The sequence below is a fragment of the Sprattus sprattus genome, assembly GCF_963457725.1.
Source record: "Sprattus sprattus genome assembly, chromosome: 3".
Lineage (NCBI taxonomy): Eukaryota > Metazoa > Chordata > Actinopteri > Clupeiformes > Clupeidae > Sprattus > Sprattus sprattus.
In genome coordinates this window covers 39,125,583-39,150,337 of record NC_137922.1, presented here as the reverse complement: position 1 = coordinate 39,150,337, position 24,755 = coordinate 39,125,583, and the positions used below count along the sequence as shown (strand labels likewise).

At 43.0% G+C, this 24,755-nt stretch overlaps 2 protein-coding genes across 3 annotated transcripts; both read left to right on the top strand.

The window, feature by feature from the left end:
* The first annotated feature begins 638 nt into the window (after nucleotides 1-638).
* ccz1 (CCZ1 homolog, vacuolar protein trafficking and biogenesis associated) lies at nucleotides 639-14,278 on the top strand. Of its 2 annotated transcripts, none has more exons than XM_080835248.1 (17): nucleotides 639-750; nucleotides 1,527-1,602; nucleotides 1,725-1,821; nucleotides 4,386-4,483; nucleotides 5,742-5,835; nucleotides 6,156-6,236; nucleotides 6,351-6,398; nucleotides 6,586-6,669; nucleotides 8,223-8,398; nucleotides 9,484-9,565; nucleotides 9,996-10,057; nucleotides 11,022-11,133; nucleotides 11,824-11,857; nucleotides 12,254-12,371; nucleotides 13,370-13,528; nucleotides 13,621-13,748; nucleotides 13,894-14,278. In XM_080835248.1, exons 2-17 carry the CDS (start codon nucleotides 1,589-1,591, stop codon nucleotides 13,947-13,949), a joined length of 1,443 nt encoding a protein of 480 aa, XP_080691374.1. In that variant the 5' UTR covers nucleotides 639-750; nucleotides 1,527-1,588; the 3' UTR covers nucleotides 13,950-14,278. The 2 variants fall into 2 exon arrangements, with proteins under 2 accessions (XP_080691374.1, XP_080691373.1); XM_080835247.1 differs by having other exon boundaries at nucleotides 660-809.
* Nucleotides 14,279-16,874: 2,596 nt separating this feature from the next.
* Nucleotides 16,875-24,708, top strand: dlgap5 (discs, large homolog-associated protein 5; the record flags this gene model as incomplete). Its single annotated transcript, XM_080834424.1, has 18 exons — nucleotides 16,875-17,097; nucleotides 17,564-17,739; nucleotides 18,031-18,120; nucleotides 18,532-18,562; nucleotides 18,788-18,856; nucleotides 18,965-19,024; nucleotides 19,127-19,210; nucleotides 19,347-19,384; nucleotides 19,488-19,690; nucleotides 19,890-20,120; nucleotides 21,806-21,894; nucleotides 22,001-22,269; nucleotides 22,500-22,755; nucleotides 22,954-23,416; nucleotides 23,523-23,571; nucleotides 24,012-24,171; nucleotides 24,314-24,357; nucleotides 24,583-24,708. The coding sequence occupies 18 exons, from the start codon at nucleotides 16,875-16,877 to the stop codon at nucleotides 24,688-24,690; spliced, it is 2,643 nt and encodes an 880-aa protein (XP_080690550.1). The 3' UTR covers nucleotides 24,691-24,708.
* Between the last annotated feature and the right edge of the window lie 47 nt (nucleotides 24,709-24,755).

Sequence of the window (24,755 nt, the reverse complement as noted above, 5' to 3'; positions counted from 1 at the left end):
ATTAGACTGTGTACAAAGGGGCCCTTTGTTTATTTCATTAATAATGTATTTGTTATATGTTTGGTTGTTGGAAAATGCCTGGAAAGTGCCGGGTCACTACATTTTTCTCCGTAACCACTAGGAATTGTTCAGTGATGCCTGCAATGCACTCAGATGGAGTTGTATTTGAATTCATAAAAATCTCTTAGATTTAAATATGACTGTGAGATTAGGATAATGCATACTTTATGCCAATCTGATTATCCTCTAAAATATATCTGATCCACAGTTGAGTTGTGACGTTTGCATTAGTAGTGATTTGTGCTCAGTCTTCATGTTTAACTCTCATTCAACTCCCATCTCAATGTTATGTTTATTAGACATTGTAAGACCAATGGAGTGGTGGTGTAGAGATAGCAGAACTGTTATATTGTTTTGTATCCGGAAAAATGAAAAATTCATGTCAAAGTTCACGTGATGTTTCGCACCTAACTTTTTTATATTTTGCACAAACGTAAAACAGTTCTGAAACACTGGGACAAATAACACATCCAAAAAGGTTAACACCTAATTCATTCCAATGTTCCGGAACATTTCTTTGTGACTTCATACAATCCACTCGAACATTCAAAACTGTCGCACGCCTGTAGCCTGTCAAAAAGCAGGAAGTATACTAGATGTTTGGAATTGATCGCAACTTTTCCCACGTTATCTATTTTTATCAATTAACTAACACCACGGTCCGACTTTCTTGTTGCCATGTTGTGAATGGTAGGTTATGTCATATGAAACAGCGCTCATTCCAATGAAGCGTGACTGGAATTGCTTAGGTAAATGCTAGCTGATGGTGCATGTCCTGTATCGTATCCTGTAAATTAGCTAGATGTGATGTTGAGATACCCTGGTCTTACACCAATATTTGAAATGTAAACTGTCTCCCTTGGTAACGAGCGTGTATGTTCCCTAAACGGGTTTTTTTTTTGTCTCTGTTCGTGATGCTAGCGAGGACAACCTGTTTGGACAATACGTCTAGGCAGCAGGCTGTTGGTTCTGTTTGGACAAGTTAACTGACTAGCGTCGAACTAGAAAGCTAGCTAGCTAAGTTGATTTAAGTTTAGGAGAACTTGCATTAAGTTAACGCTCCAGGTTCCCAAAGCGGTTGCAAAATCATTAATTGCTAAAAAAAAATAGCAAGACTATTCATTTCATTATTGTTAATTACTTGTCCTGTACGACGACGACAGTTCAGATTAGCCAACTACTGTAGCCGTCATGGGCTAGGAGTTCTGTTGTGCTGCTATTTACTAACCTGTAAGGAAGATCGTCTAGACTTACTTTTTCATTATTCCTGTGAACCCAAGTGGTGTTGCTATTGGACACGACCAGAGAAAACAGTTAAAAGTGTGATGTTCTGCTTTTGCTTAAGTGTAAGGCACTTCTTCCAACTGGAACGAGCATGCATGTCGCATAGTCGATGGGTTCTTATTCACAGAAGTTAAAGTGGTTGTTAAGATTCAGTGAGACACTAAGATGCATTGTGTTCTCAGGTTCAAGGCATGCTTACCAAGCTACCAAGAAAGAGGAAGAACTTCAGAAGTAAAGCCCACTCATGCTGATGATCAGGTACATCCACCTGCTCGTCATTCAGTTATCACTGTGAGTGCAGGAGTATATGAAATAACTACGAAAAAGTAATTTGCGTAACAGCATTTCATTTAGATGTTCATGCTGTGTGCTTTTTTCAGTCCAAGAATGGCCTCTGGAATGCAAGAGAAACTGTACACCCCATCCTTATTAAGTTTCTGTGTTTATAACCCTAAGTTTGGACCTCGTGAAGGAGAGGTTTGTGCTGCTTTATTTTGAACTGTGAACTTTGTGTAATGTCTTGCTACTAAACACTTTTATGACATTTAATGACCTCCTGAACAGGCAGTAAATAATAAATACCTTAGATGGATTATGTACTTACAGTGGGGAAAATAAGTATTTGAACCCCTACCGTTTTCGCAAGTTTGGCCACTTGCAAAGAAATGTGTGATCTAGAATTGTATTGGTAGGTGTATTTTAACAGTGAGAAACAGAATATCAACAAAAAAAAATCAGAAAACTGCATTTTAATAACATTAATGACTTTATTTGCATTTGATGCAAAAAATAAGTATTTGAACCCCCAAGCAAACAGCAAGAATTCTGGCTCACAATGACCAGTTATGTGCCCAAAAAGCACACAGATTAGTCCTCATTAGGTCTAACAAGGTACACCTGATCTCAACTGGTGACGTTTATAAAAGAAACCTGTCCAAAGAATCATACTTCACACCTTCAACCTCACCACCATGGGCAAGACCAAAGAGTTGTCCAAGGACGTCAGAGATAAGATTGTAGACCTGCACAAGGCTGGAATGGGCTACAAAACCATTTGCAAGCAGCTTAGTGAGAAGCAGACAAATATTGGTGCGATTATTCGTAAATGGAAGCAACACCAAACAAATCGCTCTAGGTCTGGGCCTCCATGCAAGATATCCCCTCGTGCGGTATTAGTGATCATTCGGAAGGTGCAGAATAACCCCAGAACTACACAGGGGGAGCTTGTGAATGATCTCAAAGCAGCTGGGACCACAGTCACCAAGAAAACCATTGGCAACACGCCACGCCGTAATTTTTTGAAGTACTGCAGCACTCGCAAGGTCCCCCTGCTCAAGGAAGCGCATGTACAGGGCCATCTGAAGTTTGCCATTGCACACTTGAATGATTGTAAGGAGGATTGGGAGACAGAATGTGGTCAGATGATACCAAAATCAAGCTCTTTGGCATCAACCCGACTTGCCGTGTTTGACAGGGGGGGGGGGAAATGCTGAATATGACCCCAAGAGTACATCATACCCACCATCAAGCATGGAGGTGGAAACATTATGCTTTGGGGCTGTTTTTCTGCCAAGGGTACAGGACGACTCCACCGCATCAAGGGGATATGCATGGGGCCATGTAACGTGGAATATTGGGCTTGAAGCCTTGAACCTCATTCCCTCATTCCCTCCCATTGAAAACGCAACCTTAAAGATTTGGAGAGGATCTGCAAAGAGGAGTGGACAAAAATCCCTCCTGAGATGTGTGTAAACCTGGTGACCAACTACAAGAAACGTCTGACGTCTGTGCTTGCCAACAAGGGTTATTCCACAAAGTACTAAGTCATTTTTGTCAGTCAGTTTTGCTAGGGGTTCAAATACTTTTTTTTTTTGCATCAAATGCAAATAAAGTCATAAATGTTATAAGATGCATTTTTCTGGATTTTTTTGTTGATATTCTGTTTCTCACTGTTAATATATAGCCTGGCCATTACCAGCCTGTGACTCCATTTCATTCCGTCTTTCAGTCTGGGCCAACCCAATGCATTTTGGTTTCCGAGATGGGCGGGTGCTTATCTTGAGGTTTAAAATCATTGGAGTTCCCTTAACCAATCAGCAACGTTTAGTAAGCATTCGGTAGATTAAACTCTTCCCAAAGCCAGTTGGGAGAAGAGCTACGACGTCCTTTCCAATCATAAAACTTACAAGAAAATACTCTTGTTCTCCTTTTAATTTTCTGATGTTCTCGAGAGTTGAGACAACTTTTCCGATAGCTTTTCGTGTCTTTTCCTCCAATTCGAGTTTTGCGTCACAGCTCTGAACTGTTCGCTGATTGGTCCTACAAAATTTTGAGTCCTGGAGACGATTGTCAACGGGGTTAGGCCAGACTGAGTATGAGCTTGAAATCAATTCAGGCGGAAATACGTAGGCTGGTGTCACCAGGCTAGTTAATATACACCTACCATTACAATTATAGATCACACATTTCTTTGCAAGTGGCCATACTTGTGAAATCGCCAGGGGTTCAAATACTTATTTTCCCCACTGTATATCTGTTGTGGATACAGTCGGCTTCATCTATATATTGCCAGACCATATTACAGTAAAGCATGAGAATAAATCAGTAGTATCTGGAGAGTTAAACATATAAAAGGTTAGTGAGATAGCAAGCCATTTGTATGCGTGCTAAATGAATAATGTTTATTGAAGGAGGTGCCAGTAATGGAGGAAGGAGGTGCCTACTATTGAAATCTAGGCAGAGTGATAATTGACAGACTTCCTCTGGCCCTAGTATGCTGACATTAGATTACCACCTTTGAGCTCAGGGTGCACTCCCAAGTGTATGATCAGTGCATAGGCAGGGTTGCTGTAGAAACCACAAAGTGCCTCTCCTGCCATGGTTAAACCCCAGGGGGGTGCCCTGCAGGTTGTGCTCCATATGTTGTGTCTTTTGGACCACTCTGTTTTATTTTTATTTTATTTCTTTCCTTCTTTGGTAATTCTTCTTCTTTTTTTTTTTTTGCTCTTCCCACTTACCACTAAACTTATTTTCTTGAATAGGAAGAGAAGAAAATTTTGTTCTACCACCCGAGTGAGTTGGATAAAAATGAAAAAATCCGCAGTGTTGGACTCTGCGAAGCCATAGTTCAATTTACAAGGTGATGTTTTTCGACCTTTTATTGATTTGCAGTGATATTACTGTAAATACAGTGAAGCCATATTCTCATTTGTGCAAAGTGATGTATTTAAATGTTGGAAAAAGGCGGTCATGATGTCTCTTCAAGTAGTATTCTCACTGGGTCATATACAGTGTATCTCAAAATGGATTCAATCATTTTTTTCTTAATAATTTAAATAATCTGTCTACACACAATCCTCCACAATGACAAATCATAAACAGGGATTTGGAATGTTTTGTTTCAGTATTCAGTAGTATTCAGACCCTTCGTATAGTACTTGGTTCAAACACCTTTGGCAGCAGGCCTAGGTCTTCTTGTGAATGATCCTACAAGCTTGGCACACCTTTCTCTTGGGATGTTGCTCCCATTTTCTTGGCCCATAGGCTGCGTCACACCCCTGTTCCTCCATGCCAGATGTCCCTTTTACACAGACATAGGCCCGCCTCTTTGACTAGCTCCACTGCCGGCTCAGATGTGGAAGACCTAGTCTCTCAGTCCCTCTCGCAGAAGAACATCCCCACAGCATTATGCTGCCACCACTATGTTTGACTTTAGTTATGGTGGTTATTAGGTGGTGCTCAGTGCCCATTTTCCTCCACACACTCTGTTGGGAATTGTGGCCAAATAACTCTGGCTCTCCTTCTAAGTGATCATGAGGTTCTTGGTTCCCATATGGCCGTTGGCCCTTCGCCCTTTTCCCCTGATAACTCAGTTTGGCTGGGTGGCCAGAACTAGGAAGACTGTTGGTGGTTTCAGATGTCTCCCATTTGAGAATGATGGAGGCTGCTTAGGTGCTTTCAATGCTGCAGAAATGTTCTTGTGTCACTATCGTGACACAATCTTGTCTAGCGGGTCTATTGACAATTCTCTCAACCTCCGGGTTTGGTTTTCACTCCTACATTCACCCTTAACTGTGAGGCCTTATATAGACAGATGTGTGCCTTCTCTAATTATGTCCAGTGAATTCAGTTAGGCACAGGTGGACTTCAGTTAAGTTGTAAAAGCATCTGAAGGACCATTGTTTGAAGTGGAATGCACCAGACCTCAATTACAACATTTTTGTAATGTCTTTTACTTTTAATAAATAAACAAAACCCTTAACCCTTTTTTGATTTGTCATTGTGAAGTATTGTGTGTAGATTGATGAGCGAGATTTTTTTTTTTTAAATCCATTTTAAGATGAATCTGAAACTGAATCTGAAGCACTGACGGCTACTGTTCTCATATGTCCTTTCAGAACGTTTAGTCCAACAAAGCCGGCAAAGTCTCTGCACACACAGAAGAATAGGCAATTTTTCTATGAACCAGAGGAGAGTTTCTGGATGGTCATGGTATGTTTTTATTTATATGAATATTTACATGTGAAATTAGTGTCGGCTGCATGGATGCCTTTTTGATTACATTTACATTACATTGAGAACACTGATGTTCTATTTAACTCTGATTAACACAGTCATTTTTTATTCAGCCAATTTATGTTAATGTTAATGTTCAGTCATAACTTAATAGCTTTTTACCTAGACATAAATTGAATGTGATATTTTGAATATAATTGAAATTACACCAAGCATCGGTGAATGTTAGTACACGTGTTCTAATCAGCTGAACTGCTGCAGTAACTCAAAGTTGTGTGTGTTTGTTCTCAATGAAGGTGGTTCGAAACCCCATGATAGAGAAACCTAATAAAGATGGAAAACCGCCCACAGTGGAATATCAGGAAGAGGAAATTCTAGTACGTGCAAAACTGTGTTGATTTCAAATAATCACCTTCTGCAACGGTCAATCGCAGTTACCTAGTATTTGTACTTAAATATGTATTTGATATTAAATGTCTTCCTCTCCTCAGGACTCAGTTTATGGAGCCGTATTACAGCAGTGTTACTGCATGTACAAGGTAACAAGAGCTGTTGGTTTTTCTGGCTGCTTTGACTGCCATCTTGTCACCTTGCCTGTGGGTAGAAGCCCAACTATGAAGGAGTTTTCTGTATTCCTGTGCACCAGTAGTGTGATTCTAGAGCATGTAATGGGGCTTTTTCATGGCAACTCATGCTCTTTTTAATTTTTTCTTACACTTTCTATAGCTCTTCAATGGTACATTCAACAGGGCAATGGAAGCTGGTGGTGTGGAAGCGCTAACCCAAAAGCTTGAGAAGTTTTTCTACAGGGTAAGGCACTTAGTAAAGAAGGTCCCTGTAGCGTCCCATAAGCATTACTTTATAATATAGCCGATTTACTTTATAGTATAGCCGATTAATATAGTTATATTCATTCTATACATTCATTTGTACCGTTTTATTGATTATATTGATATATATGTTATCGCCATAGCCATGTATAAACAGACAGTTTGGCATTTAACTGGAAGAAGCTGACACAATTTGTTAGGGGGACTCAAAATATGGGATTGTGAAAAGCTCAGAGGGTGTTTTTTTTGTTTGTTTTTTTGTCATTGAGTTAAAATATTACATCGTCCTCAAACCAGATCAACTCTTGGATAATTTTCCCTCATCCTTCTTAAACTCCATGCTAATTCCACGCTCATCCCGACTGTTATGTAGCTGTTGTTGGTCTGCCACCACAACAGAGCGTTGTTGCTTCCGTGTGTGGCTCGGAGGCAGCTAGCGTCGTGTCAGGCTTGCACTGCTGTGTAGGCTCATTTAGCTTTCGCTGGTGCACTAATGCTAATCAGGAGTCCCTGCGGGGTCGGATTGCCCTCCGCACTGGGGGTATGTGGCGCTAATGCGCCCGTGGTAATCATGCTCTGCCTCCAAACACAGAGAGACTCTTGTGCGTCTGTTCAGCTTAATTATTTAGCCTGCGTCAAGGGAAGCCCTTGCGTCTTATCCCCCTCTGTGCCCCGGTGTCAAGGCTTCCCCTGACGCAAGGCGAGCAGTAGCATCTGATGTCTAGGGAGGGGGGTCAGATGTCGCTCGACCGCTGAGTCAAGGCAGATTCGCTTTCCCGTATCATCTTTGCCCCGGGGGTTTCATGACTGGGTCAGAAATCAAACGAGGACAGACGAGCACGCAGTTGTGCAGGTCACCTGCAATCAAACCTGCATGGTCAGTGCTATCCACTTTGGCCTTGAAGCTTTGGACGTCGGGTAGATGGAGAGAGGGTCAACTCGGGGCAATACTCAATTAGCCTTTTATATAATACACCTCTATGTCTCTTTGAACGCTTCATGATGATAGCTGAGATGAGATCCACTGCAGAATATGATGCTCTTTCCACCCTAGCCATTTTCCCCTTACTGTAACAGATTGTGTTCTTGTGTGCATATGCCATAGTGGTTGCCTGCGAGTGTGCTCTCCCCCCATGTGTTTTGATAAGAAGGTCACCTGAGGTCATTCCAGTTTGACAAATGTTGTGTGAAATAACATCAAGCCCCCTACACTGGATGATGCCAACAGTCTTTGTTTGATTTCTATGTTATGATTGGCTGAAATTGCAGCAGAGCACAGAATTTATGTCAACACCAGTCATATGCAAGCACTTCAGTGCAAAGTGGGAATGTAGGTGCCACGCTTTTCCTGTTGTACACTTTATTCACAGGATGTGCCATGAACTGGGATTTTTTTGAGCGTTCGGCAGTGCTATCATTTACAGTTTAGATTACAGGAATACTGTCCTTAATTTTCACCTGTGTTAAAACAACAGTATCAGTCACCACTCTATTTGTTTCTCTGTGTGTGTGTGTGTGTGTGTGTGTGTGTAGTATCTGCAGACACTGCACCTGCAGTCATGTGACCTGCTGGATGTGTTTGGGGGCATCAGCTTCTTTCCGCTGGACAAGATGACCTACCTGAAGATCCAGTCCTTTGTCAACAGGGTGGAGCAGAGCCTCAGCCTGGTGAAGTACACTGCCTTCCTCTACAACGATCAGCTCATCTGGTACGGGCGTGTCTCCTGCCTCTGGCTCTCATGTGTTTGCTTTGGATGCTTTTCTGTTTGGTTTCGGGTTGATGCAACGTCCTATGTGACGTTTGTGTTTGTGGAAGTAGCTTTTTTTCAGTTGTTGGCTCAATTATTTATCTAGCTGTCTGTTTATTTTTAATGTAACCAGAGCAATCTATTGCTGTTTTTTTTTTACTATACCAGTTGGGTTTAGATGGCCGGCACTCGTCGGACTGCCTCATTGTCTACCTCTCCTGTCCCTAGAAAAGACGCCTGTGGTTTCTGTCACGTAGTCTGAGAAATGGCACATATGCAGAGCCAACAATAATTGTATTTCCTCAAATCCTTTTTGATTGTTTTTTGGCTGAGCATAAAAAAAACCTGCAATCAAGCGTTGTAGGACTTGCCCCAGTACAATACAATAACTCCTCCATTAATTTTATTTAATTTATTTGCCGCATCACAGGTTTGCACCAAAGGCAAATCAACCATTTCTCCCATATCTCTCTTCCGGTCATGATGCCACGCTGACACTTGCGTTAACCCCTCTGGCAGACGACCAAGCTCTCTGTTGGTGCTTGAGTCACGCGGGCGGACTCCGCATCAACCATGGGCCTCTCCCTGTTGGCAGTTTCTCATTACCTCTCCTCGCATACCTCCTGTCTCTCGTTTCCCCCCCGCGTGTCCTTCTCTCTAGTTCATGTCAAGGTGTGTGAAGAGCCACCACCGCAGGGACTCCAAATCCCTGCGATGCACCACAATCTCTCAAGGCTTTAAAAATGCCGCATAATCCTCTTTGCACAATGCATGTCCCGGCTTTTATCATTTATTTTAGTCTGCGACAACCTAAGATGGCTCTGGGCTAGTTCAGAGGTCACGAGCAAGAGCCACGAATGAGAACAGACAGACTTCACGGGGAGGGGGTGTGGGGGGGGGGGGGGGGGGGGGAGCGTTGTCCTCGTCTTTTCTCTTAAAATTGAATCAAATGTTTAAAATGACTACAGCTCCACACCTCATCCTCTGAAGTGAAAGAATGATTTCCTCTCTCTCTCTCTCTCTCTCTGATTTTTTCCCCCCTCCAGGAGCGGTCTGGAACAGGATGACATGAGGATTCTGTATAAATATCTCACCACCTCGCTGTTCCCTCGCCACTCAGAGCCTGAGGTGAGACATGCTGCAGTTGTGCCCCACATTCCCCTAATCTGAAGGGCTGTCTGATTGTTTTTGTGACATTTTGTATACTCCGGGCAAAGCCCACTGTTGCCAGTGCTAAAATTGAGAATTTTATAGGCTGGGAGTAAAATCAGTAGGTTAACACAAAAAAAGGGATTTAGTCAGTGGCTAGGATATAACTGATGAGATTAGACATTCAGCTTTTTCAGAAGACATTGTGTGCTGGATTTAATTGTACTTTGTCTCTGCTGTGTTTCAACCCATGAATTATTGGCAAATTTGCTTGTCAGAGATTTTATCATTCAAGCTCATCACAATTTTTGTGAGAAACATAGAATAAAGCATTATCTCACATTCACACTCACAGTACTAATGCACATTGCTCTGTGTGTTTGTCTTCATTTGTTGGGATGTGCCTCAGCTTGCAGGAAGGGACTCTCCCCTGAGACCGGAGGTGGCTGGCAATCTGTTGCACTATGGGAGGTAGGTCCTGCACTGCCCACCTCCAAGGCATGGACCTCCTCAGAGGCTCGTCTGAAACAGCTGTGCAGCCAGGAGCGCTCAGAGTGCTGTGATTTGCATCCGTCTGCACCACCAATCCGCTGGCTCCTTGCTATTTGTGCTGCGTCTGGATCCTGCAGTGTTTGAACTGTATAGATTGTGATACGCTTTTTAGATTACGTATGTGAGTTAAAGAAGGGTCAGTCCAGTCTCTCTCACTTGTGCGCACACACATACATACACGCACGCACGCACGCACGCACGCACGCACACACACATACACACACACACAGGAAGCCAGGGTCAGAGTCTGTCCTGTGTGTAAGGTTGCATTGGGGGAAGTGTGTGTGTGTGTGTGTCTGTGTGAGACAGAGACACCTGGGTAATCTAGCAGAGAGGTGAGCAGCCTGAGGTCAGGGGTGCTGCAATGCAGGAAGGGCTGATGATTATACAGTCTCACACACACACACACACACACACACACACACAAACGCACAAAAATGGATACAGAACAGCGTCATGTACATTATTGTTAGAAAATTTAGACACAAACACGCACACCTTCGGAATCATAAAACCTTCAAAATCAAAACCACACTGCCTTACATAAACGTCAAGGGCGGTACAGGAGGGACATAGCAGGCTTTGGTTATATAATGTGACTGTTGTTGCACAGTGAAGCCAGACCAGGATATTTCCTTTCCCCCACATTAACTCTCCGATTCACTTGTATCAGGGGCTGATAGGTGTCTGTTTATAGGGGATCACATTATTAACCTGGATATTCAGTGTCAGCCTACACAATTTTCTTATTTAATAGTAACTTATTGTTATTAACCTAATATTTGTTTGCAAATGTGAGTTCAAGACGGTTCAAATGACAAATGTCGGGGTGAAAATAACGTGTTAATTGCAACGGATATGCTTTTTTATTGTCTTTTATTAGGTTTTTGACTGGACCTGTGAGTCTCAAAGATCCAGATGCCAAGTTCAGGTTTCCAAGAATATTTGTAAATACAGAAAACAGCGATGAAGAGCTTCATTTGATAGTCTACAAGGTAAAATCAATGCGGAAATGCTAGTGTGTGTGTGTGTGTGTCTGTGTGTGTGTGTGTGTGTGTGTGTGTGTGTGTGTGTGCCCTGATGTGCTTTTTTCTTTTTAATTTGTATAAAGAGCAGGACAGGTAGTTATCTAAACTCCTTGTGTTTTTGGCAGACATGAAAATAATCTGTGATTAGTCAAGGGCATAGGGTTGTCCGCACTGCATATGCTGGTGAACAGATTGAGATGTTATCCGTAGCTGTGCATCTCATTTCTGCCATTTTCCATGAAAATTTGAAAGGCTCTGGGTAATTGAAATAATGTCTAAATGCCTCTTACTTACATAATCACTCTGTTATGCGACTTTTATTATTACATAATGTGATTTAAATGGTGCTATGACAAGATATCGCACAGGTAGGTTATTATGACCAGACAGAATTGCAGACAGACTGAAATGCTATGCATAGCTGTGAATTAGTTTTTTTGGCATTTTCTGTGGCTTTTGAAAGCTTTTGTGTAATTGAAATAAACCTGGTTAATCACGTGAATGAAAAAAGATGAAAAGGATGGTGTGAAATTATATTAACAGTTATAATGGGGGTAGAAAATGAAGATGAAGTTTATGTTCAAGTATGTTATGTTCAAATGGATCCTGGGGCATTTGAGTCGTCTGAGTCATCTTTTCTTTCTGTCCTCCCCACAGGCTATGAGTGCCTCTGTTTGTTTCATGATAAATGGTAAGCATTTAAAATAATATCATGCCGTACGCGAGGCTGTATCTGTATGCAATCATTCACAAAGGTCAGCAATCAGAGCTGGAGACCAAAGGCACAAGCTTACCCCCCTCCACTCCACAGTAATGTCACCCACTGAGCTAGTAATTGATGATTGCATGTGCGATACTTAAACAAACACTGTAAAACTGACGACTACAGCAAAACAGACCACCCTCTGGCTGACCTCTGAGGGGTTGAAATGAGGTAGCCGTAGCGGGGAGTTAGCCACGAGCCCATCATCCATCTCCTGTACTAATCCTCTCTGTCCTCTTCTCGCTCTCTCTCGTTCTCTCTCTCTCTCTCTCTCTCTGTCTCTGTCCTCTTCTCTCTCTCTCTTTCTCTCTCTCTCCTGCCTAGCCTCTGAGGATTTGACCCGGGAGTTCTGTGAGCAGCTAGACAGTCTGGTAGGCCCCCAGCTCACCCTGCTGGCCTCTGATATATGCGAACAGTTCAACATCAATCGCCGGATATCAGGGTCAGTAATAATCTCACACACACACGTCCCGCAAATTACCACCACGACCGGCAGTGCTCGCCGCCTTGTTCATCAGAGTCATTGTCAAAATTGGTGTCCGTCACGTGCCAGCAGCCTGCCCGTAGTAGTCTGATAGACAGAAGACTATTCAGTTTGATGAAATTAACAGTGATTTGTTGGGCATCTCCCATTCACCGTTTTTACCTGAATTTTCGCCATATTTGTTTGAGAGGGTGATGCAGCATACAGGGAAGTCTAGACCAAAAATATGTTCCCTCTGTCAGTTTCTCGTTTGATATTTTGCTGAGCTGTGCTTCGGAACAGATCTGAGTAATCTGCGCTGACGACAGCACAGGCGTGTGTTCTGCCAGATCTTCTCCATTCATGTTCCAACAGTCAGCAGTGTTGGCTGCTTTTAGATGTGGGTAGGGTAGTAAGCCCTTGAGTACTTGAAATCAAGTGAAGTATTAAAGGGTCATTTTGCTGTGACACCTGACAGACAGAAGTTAATGGGAAATTGATGATGGATCATTTCTCCGGACCATATCCATTTCAGGAATCTGCATTCAGGGCTTCACTGCCCCTTTAACAATGCAGCTGTGCAGTTTTTGCTCGGCTACTTTAATTTGAATATCTGTCTCCTTTTACTAATAGCACTCATTTTAATCTTTATTGTTCTCCAGCGACACCCTACTTTAGCAGAGAATCAGTGACACAGGGAGCATCCAGGCATTAGGAGATGTGGTACTATTTAGCTGCATATCAGCATGGACCTATTGTATTAACACACCTAAAACACCAATTTCTGTAAACCATGATGCATGCCTAATGTGGATATCTCTATTTCACCACCCTTACATGGAATGCATTATTTACAACTGATATGAACTGAATGTGAACAGAAGTGGATTTTACACGGCATCAGCCTTTTCAGTGTGTTTTGCTCATAAAGTTGTTATTAATTTTAATTGTATTTTATTGTCATACAATGTCTGTAGGCCAGAGAAGGAGCCTCAGTTTAAGTTCATCTACTTCAATCACATGAACTTGGCTGAGAAGAGCACCATTCACATGCGCAAGACTGCCAGCGTCTCCCTCACCTCGGTCCACCCTGACCTCATGAAGATCCTGGGTGATATCAACTGCGACTTCGCCCGGTATGTCTTGACCAAAACCAAATGCCTTTGGTAAAGCCACTCCTGCTAGATCTGACCTTGTGTCCTCATGTGACTGCTCTTTTTTCCGTCAGAGGGGATGAAGATGAGGAAATCATTGTGAAAGCCATGACGGACTACTGGGTTGTGGGCAAGAAGTCGGACCAGCGGGAACTCTACGTGATTTTGAACCAGAAGAATGCCAACTTAATTGAAGTGAATGGTATGTCTTCAGTTAGCTCTTGATGTACATCAGTAAGAAATTGGTTGGTTAGCATCTAGCCAATCATTTTGTGTGTGTGTTGTTTGGTCAGTAACCTTTGAAACACTACATCTCCTAATGTTTTTTTCTTGTGTTTTTCTTGCAGAGGAAGTGAAGAGGCTCTGTGCAACACAATTCAATAATATTTTTTTCTTGGACTGAAGACATTTTCAAGAGAATACCGGACTCTTCCATCACACTAAGAAACTGCCAGCTGTTGAGGATACAGTAGCAGGATCAGTGTAATGCAATAATTGCATTGTAAAAAAGATTTGCATCATGAAGGTTTTTTTTTAGATTTTTATTTAACATATATAAATTGTAATGTCATTCTTGTAATTAAATGTAAAATCAGACTTTCGGTATTGTCCCAGTTTGTTTGTATATACATGATGTTTATTTTGTTTGTTTGTTTGTTTGTTTTTTTTTGCTATACATTCTGTCAATTTTAAAGGCCACTCTAATTGTTTCTCCCCATTCACTTTAATCTGTCATGCAATGTTTTCTCTAAATGCCATCAAGTTGACAGTATTGTGGCTTGTTGTCAACCCATCTTTAAATAAATTGTGAATTTTAGTTTATTGAACTATTTGCAGGTCTTCAATGTCTACTTACTTTGTAAAGTACAGTATGCATGAAACATTCTTGGAAGATTACAGGTCTCGAGGCCAGGCACATGGTAAGTGTTAAGAATATGTGAAAAGCGGTCTACTCAGTCAGTGGTGTCTTCTACAAGCTGTCCCCTATCTCAGAAAAAAAAATAAAAGCAGACATTTCTTTTGTTTGTTTTTGTTATAAGTGTGTCCTCATGTTGAACACAGTGTTACAATTTTTGAGGCTTTGTCTGTGTACAGTAAGTATATGGGCAGATATAGATCTCCTCCCCATGCTGTTTTTCTGTCAACTGCAGCAGTGTGTTAAAGCTATAACTCCATCTACTTGAGTTCTTATTGACCAGCCTGGGGCCCCCACAAGTTGTGTCCTTGGTGTTGGTAGTTTTTGTAAACATCAGTAGGAGTAGTTTGTTACTCCATTGAGACCTTTTAAAACAGCAATAAGGAGTTCTGTTCCAAAACGAGCACGCTAACTACATAAAAGGCATCGAAAAGCCTTGCAAATACCACCAACAGCCCAGTTGTCACTGATGGAAGCTTACCAACACACTGACTGGTATCCTTTGGCAGTATAGCTAGCAATGTCATGCTTTTCTTCCATTATTTCAGGGTGTTCCAGCCCGGAACACAGAACTACATACTGGATGGCTAGTGGGAAAAACACTGGTGTTTATCTGTCCTCTACATGACCATATGTTATCAAAATGAATTTAGGGATGGTACCAAAACTAATTACCTATAAACCATACCTCAAAAAGTGTCTGATTGTTGCAGTGTTACTTTAAGGTCAAAGTTAAAATAAGACTGCTGTAGCCTAATAATACAATATTAACCTGTTTCGTCTGTGACTGTATGACGGAAATATTTTTTTAGTAGCTTTCCCAAATTAAACGTCCATTCGGAGCAAGCAGAGGGCAAGACACATTCATGCATTGATTGTGTTGTAACAGCATTAACCAAGCCATAGTCCTTAACACGTCTCTAAACTGTATGCGTCTCTAACAGAAGTGATGGGAAAAATCACAGTGTTATTAGTTTTCTGATCAAAACCTAATCTTTGGTTACCTTCCAAAGATGCAACTTGGTTAATGTAAATATTTTAATGTAAAGACTTATGGGGCGTCACCAAAGCGGGTACAAATATCGTCACTGTAATATTGTCCAATCAAAACGGAATCCACGCTCCTCAGGAGCCAACCAAGATACTTCAGAATTTTCAAATCTTACCCGCCATCTTGTTTGTTGTTAGTTTTCAGTGTAGGGCAAGTTGTGGTATAGGGAAGTCGTTAGATAGTTTGGATCGCTACTAGTGTACGTAACGTTAAGGTAACTAGTTTTTGTTTTAATGTATTACCTTTACATCACGAACATACTGTCGGGATTATTGTGATTACCAAACTATTTTTTCTAGCCTATTTGTCAGAGGCAACCCTAACTAACGTTCGTTAACGTTAGCTGTCTATAGCACTAGCTAACTAGCATGCAAACTAGCTCTGCAAGTTGAATCCGTTGTGAAGCCTGGTGATGTTGGTTCTTTTGCATTACATTCCAGCTAGCTAGTAGAGATTCAGTTAGTTATAATGGTAGACTTTTTACCTGCTAGTACCCAGTTACTTTCCAGTAATTGGTCTTCTAAGATTTCCACATAACAACAACACCTGTACATTTGCATCTTGTAGCGAAGATCTGTGTTGCGGAAGATTCACTCAAACATCCGACAGAATGTATTCCTCTCTGTATATGTTTTTTTCGAACATTTTATCACAGCGGCAGGACGTTCGATGTATTACATGGTGTTACATACAATTTTCTTTTTGTCAGGTGTTCTGTGGAAGTGGTGTGGCATTGACACAGTTAACTCCAGACACTCGTGTCTGTAAATATTGTTGTATCTCAAGCCCGTGTTCCAGATGTAAATACCAAAATGTAGCACTTTTCTCTGTTTTAACTTAGTCAGACTAGGTTTAAGACCTGTGCAGTTTTTTTTACCTTAACGTCACTGATACTGAGTAAACTACATAGATTTCCCGTTAACGTTAACCAAAAGGTTTTTCAGAAAACTTCTGGGTAGAGAGAAAGATGACCACTGTACCGGGGTTTATCACATGTTGAAGTGCTCCACACCGTTTAGGGGTACATCGATGGTGTTTTCATCTCAGACCACCATTTGCATCACTACTCTTTTCACCACAGTTCTGAGTGGCGATACAAGAACACGTTTTCCCATTTAGAACTCGCTCATGGTGTGATGACTGGAACAGGGCATTTATCCATGCCAATCTTCCTCTAATGCCAACAAGAAAGTAATTGCAGGGAGGCCCATCTCCAAGCACTACAGTGGAGCTGTACAAAAGTACCTTTAACACCCCCAGGAAGTTTCAGTATACAGTTTACCGCAGAGCCTTATACAGATAGCTATTATTTTACAGATCTTTTTACTATGTAGCTAATGTTAGTTTCCCCCCCCTTTAGGATGGAGGCTCGCTTTGCATTCCTGCACCAGCGGGACAGCAGTGTGTCGATGCTGAGGACAAAGATGTCCCGCCGGCGTTCCCAGTCCCAGAAGGAGAACAGGACGAAAGTTCATAACCTTCGCAGACAATTAGAAGCGCTGTCAGAACAGGATGCGTCCATACTGGAGCAGTCAGTTGCTGTTTTTGAAGGGAAGGTGGCACCAACCAAAGCAGTGACAACAGGTGAACCTAACCTTCCTGCTTTTGTAGGCCTTAAGAGCCTGCAATGTTTGTTGCCATTCACTGCTTTTTTTCCACAGTTCTCATTCACATCAATTTCTGTTTCAAGTCTATTGTTAGGCAGACATTATGGAGTTCATGTGATGTAATTGCAAAAGTCACAGACAGAACCTGTGGGCAACCAAGTTTACTTAGAGGTTTCTTATGGAGAACATATACTGCAACGGTTTGAAATCTGTGAAAGATATGTCACACAGATAATTACAATGCCTGGGGGACTTCAGCCTATTAGAGCTGGGTGTGTGTGTTCCAACATACCTGACGTGACCTTTTCATGACTTAATTAATTGTGTAAAGGCTGGTTTGACAGTTTTAGAAAATACTTAAAAACATGCAGGTACATTTTTCCAAAACCAGCAACCATTCCAACTGCAATTGTTTCTTGTGTTAATTATTTGCTTTCCATTAGACATTAACAATGCAATAGAGGAGAGGAAAAAGATGCTCGCTCGGTACAAGGAAGCCAAGGAACTCCAGAAAGAAAAAGCGCGACGGGACAAGGAAAAGAAAGGGGTGTTCAAATGTGGCCTCTACCAGCACATGCAACCTGTTTTTGACAAAACACAAGTCCTCAGCAAAGCAAAAGTGAGTGGTGCTCTTATACATAATATAAAGAAAGACATGGTCTTTACTAGCTAGGTGCTTATGGAATAGGCCTATCTCCCTTTCGTTATGTGACTCTGATAAGAAACACCAGCCCTAACCACCCAAGCTGTGGAAGGAACCTGTTTTTTCTGACTTTAAAAGACAAAGCTGGTTCTTTCAGCCTGGTTTAGCTCGAGCAGATTGGTTTTTATGCTTTCTAGTCCAATTTCATGGTCATGCGATGAAATTCGTTCCACTCATCTTTTGTCTTTTCCCAACTCCCATGAGCAGAACCCTGGGCCTGCGCTGTCTGCCCGGGTCACTCGCTCTATGAGGCAGCCGCTGCCACAGCAGACTCCCCTCCAGCCATTGCAGCAGAAGGTATTGAAGCAATCAAGCATCTTTCTGTCTTGTCCAACTCATCCACTTTGCCTCATTGTACACTGTGCCACAAAAGGCTGCAGTATACAAGATCTGCTTATCATGCTAGCACTAGCCAGAGATTTGCAAACACATCTCTGTAATCCCTTTAGTCATCGTCATTTAGCAGACACCTTTATCCAAAATGACTTAAAGCATTCCATAGTTATACAGTTATACATTTACATCAGTATGTCTGTTCCCTGGGCATGAAAGCCAGAGCCTTGTTGTTGTAAGCTCCTTGCTCATCCAGCAGCGCTCCCCTGCCTCTACCTGCTATGCCCAACCTGTTACCTGCAGGAATATTCAAACACTGAAACAGATCACAGATTAATTTGTCTGATCATTTGTTTTCTCTCTCAAACCTTACAGACTGCTACACAGAAATCTGCTCCAAAGAAAGGTTAGTCAGAAAAGACTGCTTTGTTCAAGTGGTCATGCACTTCTAAGCTGGACACCTGTACTGCATTTGTACCACATGCAATGCATACTTATTTTATAGTAAGAAGGCATTGAGGCCTTCAGCCGATGGTGTGATGGCATATGTCAGCATTCTGTGATTTCACTTCCTGAAACTTCAGTCTTTTGGTTTCTGTTTAATCTTTTCTGCTTCTCCGTCCACGCTCAGAGGCAGTAGTGAGGAAGCCTCTTAGTACCAGGGGGCAAACAAGGATTCCTCCGCCTAAAGCTACAACAGGTCTGACATGCACCCCCCCCCCCCCCCCCTTTTTTTTTTTTTTACAAAGAAATTCAGCCTTTTGGTTTCCTACTTGTGGCTGACATTGGGATCTTTTCTGTTCTTCAGTTGAACCAATCACAAGAACCACTAGGGCAACAAGAGGAGCAGCAGCCAAGCCTTTGTCAGGTGACTACCCAAAGCAGTTTGACTCATGTAATCCAGACTACTTAAACGTTGTATGGCATGGTTTTTCCATATAAAATAATGTATGTTTGATTTAATTTTAAGATGCAAAAACTGGCAATTCTAAAACAAAACCCACGATGAAGCAGCAGAAAGTGCCACCTGCTGGTGAAGAGAGAGAACTGAAAGGTAACTACTCACAGTAGGGATCAACCAACCATATACATCAGCTTGCAGCATGCCATGAGTGTCTGCCATAGCTGCATATGACTGTTCCCACCATCAGTACATTTACTTTGGGCCGTCCCTTTTTCTCTCTCCACAGAGGACACAAAGGAGGTGTTGCAGAGTAATGAGCAAAAGGTGAGCACCAAGTTTCCCCCAAGTGCTGAAAATTAGCATGAATTTGATAAATGTGATGTTTGATGTCAAATCTATTGTTTTAAAATGTCCTGTCCATATGCAGGGAGAGGAAAATTGTCCCGTGGATCCACCGCCACCACATCCAGTTACAGCCCCAGAAGAGGACCATGTCCAGAACGAGGCAGAGTCCATGGCTCCCTCCTCCTTCGCCCCTGAGGGCTTTGTGTTCCAGGCCCCCGCAGGCCTCTCGGCATTCCAGCCTGCTCCACTGTCTCCCAGCTCATCCAGCGCCTCTCCTTCCCCCAGGTGCCTAGCAGCAGCTTTCCCCTCTGCTCACTTCACAGTGAACTGTTATTTGTCACAACGCTTTAAGTGGTTATTCACTTACTGTAGGGGTCAGTCAGGTGTTAAAAGTAAAAACCACTTGCAATCTGGTGAATTTGTTTGACTTTCATATGTACATAGTCTAATCACAGGGCATACTGCATTTCCTCCCTACCCCCAGTTTTGAACCCGAACTGGAGGCCAGTCTGCCCACGGCACACCCTACAGCTCCGTCTTCTCCTCCTCCCAGCATTCCTTTCCTTCCATCATCTATCCCACCTGTTTCCTCTGCCGCACCACCACCTGTTTCCTCCTCCTCACCTCCCTGCTCTGATGCTGCTGCGACTGACTGTGGGCCTGCAGCGCCACCCTCAGTCCAACAAGAGGAACAGCATGGAGTCCCTTACTTTAGGTGGGTCTCGGGCCTTTGGTCTCATCTTTGGATGCCCCCGGCTGTTAACATTTGTGGGGAGCCCATGTTGTGCTGGTAGTCAGAATGTATGTTGTGCTGGTAGTCAGAATGTCCGTTTGTTTTAGTAAATGCTCTGGGGCCGTATTCACAAAGCCTTTTATCTTACCACTAGGAGTGCTCCTAACTCGCGCTAAAACCTTTTACGGAGGAGTAATTTCTTAAAAGTGATTCACAACGGCTCTGAGACCTACTCATACTAAGGATAATACCAACTCCTAAGCTTAAGATAAAAACTCTGTTGCTATGGATGACGACGATTCTCATGCACGAGTTTAGAAGGGGTGAGGACGGTGATTGGTTGTTGAAAGGCTCTCTCATTAAAAACTCATTCGTGACGTCCCTCTAACAATCCCACTATATCAACTGAAAATAAGAGAATAACCTAGGCTTCAAATTAAGTCATATTAAATAGTTACGGACAGTGCAGTTAGCAGAATGCACATGCATGATGACAAGTTTGTGCATCCAACGGGAATGACAATTTGCACGATAAGATAAATAGAAAGCGATCAATATATAATATGGCAATTGCATGTAATCAAGGCAGTAATAATTAAAGCACCCAGCAAACTGTTAGGCTATTATATTTCCAGCCCTTGACCACTTCAAATATCAGCACATACGGCCCTTCAAGCCCTCCAATCTTAATTGATCAAAGCGAAACGAACGTGAACCGTAGCCTAGGCGAAAGCCTACTGGTCCCAGGACCAATAGCCACTGTCACCCCAGCGGCATCCAGCTGGTAAGTTCTCAAAAACCTGCGACCGCTCTCCGTTGAAATGCACGAGTCATCGGTACATCCAGGCCACGGTGGACGAATTATTGTAATGTGTGTCCCGTCACTGGACATTCCTGCGATGATCGCCATGGAATTTACTTTGATATTGTGTAATAGGCGATTGTCCAAAAGCAACTGGATAAACTGTTGGATGATGTGGGGTCTACAGTGCGTTGATAGTTTGATGAATTAAACGGCTGACTGATGATTCCCAGTGTCGTCAGTTGCGTTTTCCGCGAAGCCAAATAGGCTTTCTTTATGTTTCCAAACATTTCACTTCGGGACACATCGTTGTTTAAAGGCGTCATTGCATCCTGCGCTAATTCTACGACAATATTAATACCTTCACGGTTTAAGCAATGTCTTTTATCAATTCCAAGTCGGCTGCAGCCATCTTACGATTTTTTGTGAATAGGTCTTAGTGATTTAGGAGTCCTCATGAGGAGTTTTAAGCTGTCCTAGACTTAGGTGCTACTTTTAGGGATAAAATATTTTGTGAATTGCTCTTAGTAAAAAAAATTAGGAGTCCTACATTTAAGACTGACATGCCCATTATTTTTAGGAGTTTCTCCTAAATTCGCCACTTATGACCTACTTTTAGCCCTAAGATTCTTTGTGAATACGGCCCCTGATCTTTGATAGAGAGTCTAGCTGGTTTAATGACTCAGATTTGCCCATTGAATGAGAAATGGTCTTTATTTTTGGTTATTCTCAACACTGTTGGAATGGAGACATGACAAATAATGAGTCATGTAACAGAATGATAATAATGTGTTTTGGTGGTATTGTGTAGTGTGTTCGGAAACTCGCCTCCTGTAACGTGATGTTTGTCTGTGGTGTTTTTCAGGGCAGTGATGGTCAGTGAGACCGAGAGCTTAACCGCACTCTCACAACAGTGGGAACCTCGCTTCGAGGAGGACTCCATCCCAGAAGAGAGTAAGTATTGAGATTTTGAATTTGTGTGGAAATGCTCTAATAAATGGCATAAATAAATAAATAAGGTTTCTATTCACATAAATATGTCTCTTCCTCTCCCACTCAGTGAGAGACTGTATGCGGACAGTGGTGGGACAGGCCCGGCTCTTGATGAAGGAGCGCTTCGGTCAGTTCAGGGGCCTGGTTGACGACTGCGAGTTTAGTCGTGGCGAGAAAGTCACCACCTGCACCGACCTCCAGGGATTCTGGGAAATGATCTACTTCCAGGTGGAGGATGTCAACAGGAAGTTTAACGCCCTGAAGGAGGCTGAGGGACGGGGTTGGACAGAGGAGAAGAAACAAGCACTGGCACCACGACAGAAGCAGCTGGTCAAGGTGAGGTTGCCGTGGCAATGAATCTGGTTGTGTTTATGTGTATGGCTCTGGTCTGGTTTGGATCACAATTATATAAATGGACTTTTTTGCCTTTTACATTGATTTCAATCTGAATTCACTGTGATTTAGAGAGGGCTATAAATGTTATATTTGTCAGATGTACATGAGTAAAGAGGGTAGCATCAATTCAGTTTGTCAATAATTCTTTATGGTCTTCCTTCTGGCCTTAGAAACCACCTACGGCGGGCGCTGGCAGGCCTGGTGCAGGTGCTGCAAGTAACGCTGCAGCCAAGAGTCGCATTGCCGCCATCAAGGCAGCCATGAAAGCCAAGCAGCAGCAGGCGGAGGCAGAGAAGGCGGCCCAGGCAGCAGCTAGTGTTCTGGAGACCACGCCAGCCTCAGAGACCCCATCTAAACTCAAGCCCGCTGACACAGTGGTGTTCCATGGAGGCTTCTTCCAGGTGGAGAGCCCACTGAAGTCAGCTGGTAGGGGAACCTTACATCTCAAACCTTTTATGGTTTTTTTCTTGAGCTTTGACTTTTAACACTAGCTTTGGTTAAATTAATCTTAAACAAAGCTGATGAAAGCTGTGATGCGCAGAATTCTGTGGCCTCTTGTTACGTGATGGAAGAAAGAAAATGAAATAAAGATTTGTGGAAATGTATTTGGTTGCCTCTACCTAGGAGCTGTCAGAAGGTCGTCTCGACTGAGTGCGGCCCCTGCAGCCTCCCCACTCGCCACCCCCAGCAGGCTCCGGCGCTCCACCGCCCCCGTCCACCCGTCTCCTCTCACCCTCGTCCACCCGTCTCCTCTCACCCTCGTCACTCCCGCCTCCACCCCAGCGCGTCTGCCTAAACCGTCCCCAGCCTGCACCCCCCAGCCCAGCACCCCTTCAGCTTCCTCCCACGGCACGGACCCCACGACCCTCACCCTGCGCTACTCCCCAGAGCGGCCATGTCCTGCCACCCCGTCGAGGCTCAGCCCCCAGCAGGTCGCAGACCGATCCCCTTGCTCTTCTGAAGCAGCCCCCGTCCTCAGTCCCAGCGAGCCTCCATGCTCCCCTCCCAGCCTGATGGTTTCCTCCCCCTCAGCAGAGCAGCGTCTCCCTACAGTTGACTCCCACACCAGCCCAGGAGGAGCTGTGAGGTAAGGACCACTGTTACTCTGGTACCTTGAGTGGAAAGTAAAAAGGAGGCTGGCAACCTGCGTGAGGAGATGTAAGGTAATCTAACGTCTGATCTGTTTTTCACAGCATTCCGGCAGATGTTGACATGAGTGCGACTCCAGAGGCGTTTGCAGAGGTGAGGGGTTTGTCTTCTCGGGGCAGTTATTATTTTAGAAATTAATTTAGAAATCATTTGACCTATTCTTACTTTTAAGGAGGAGGAAAAGCATAGTTAAAGACTAGATCCATAGTTATTTGTGCTTTAGTTTTTTTGATGTTGCAATAAACAGATCAAAACAGTTTGGAGTGGCAAAAGTGAGCATTCCATGGAAATCCTAGAAAAGTCATGGTACTTTTTTGTGTATTAGATGGTGAAGTGTAGGTCCTAGGTCATGGAATTTTCATTAAAGGTCCTTGAAAAGTTAAAATGTTCCTTTGCTAACCCTTTCTCACACTTGTCCTACATAATATTTCTCTGGTAACATGACTGTAAAATTCAATTTTAGAATATGAATATCTGTAAAGTTTCGACCTTCAATGTTAGTAATACCCTGAGGTTTGTGTGGATGGTAACAGGATGTCCCTGGCGTGGACTTTGAGCGCTACCTCCTGACCACAGCCCGGGCAAGCCTGTCTCCCAGCGGGAGCGTTCCAAGCTTCTCCCCCATGGCAGTGGACGCCGAGATGGAGAGCCCGGAGGTCCCAAGGCAGGACGCTCTGTTGCAGACCCCAACCGGTATGACTGACTGGCACCAGAGCCTCTTGGGTCTTGACTGGAAGCACAGCTAGTTAAATGTGGTGTTGGTTGTTTTGGTTCTGATTTGTAATGGTGGCACTTTTAGAATCTAACACCTCCACACTGTCCTTTTCACTCCCAGAACTGCCCAGGATGTCACCACTGTTCACCCCACAAGTGGAACAGGTTAATATTATAATATTAGTATAATATCACCTCACTTCTTATTTATTTATATATTTAATTTATTATGTATTCATTTTTGCATTGCATTAGAAAAGGATTTCTTCCCTTCTAACTTGACATTCATAATTATTCTATTTTGTATTTCATCATAAATAACACATGAAGTATGTCCTTAACTATTCTGTAATCATTTAATTGCATTTGTGTGTGCTTTTCGCCTGGCAGCCTTTTGACTCAAACCTGTTGCTGTTCACCCCTGAGACGAAGAACTGTGTGCATCAGTCGGTGTGTGTGCAAGACCTGATGTCCTTCACCCCACCCACCCACAAGTAGAACCACAAAAGAAAAAGAAAACTTTTTTTAAATATACGCTTTTGTTCATTGCTATTTTTCAAGTT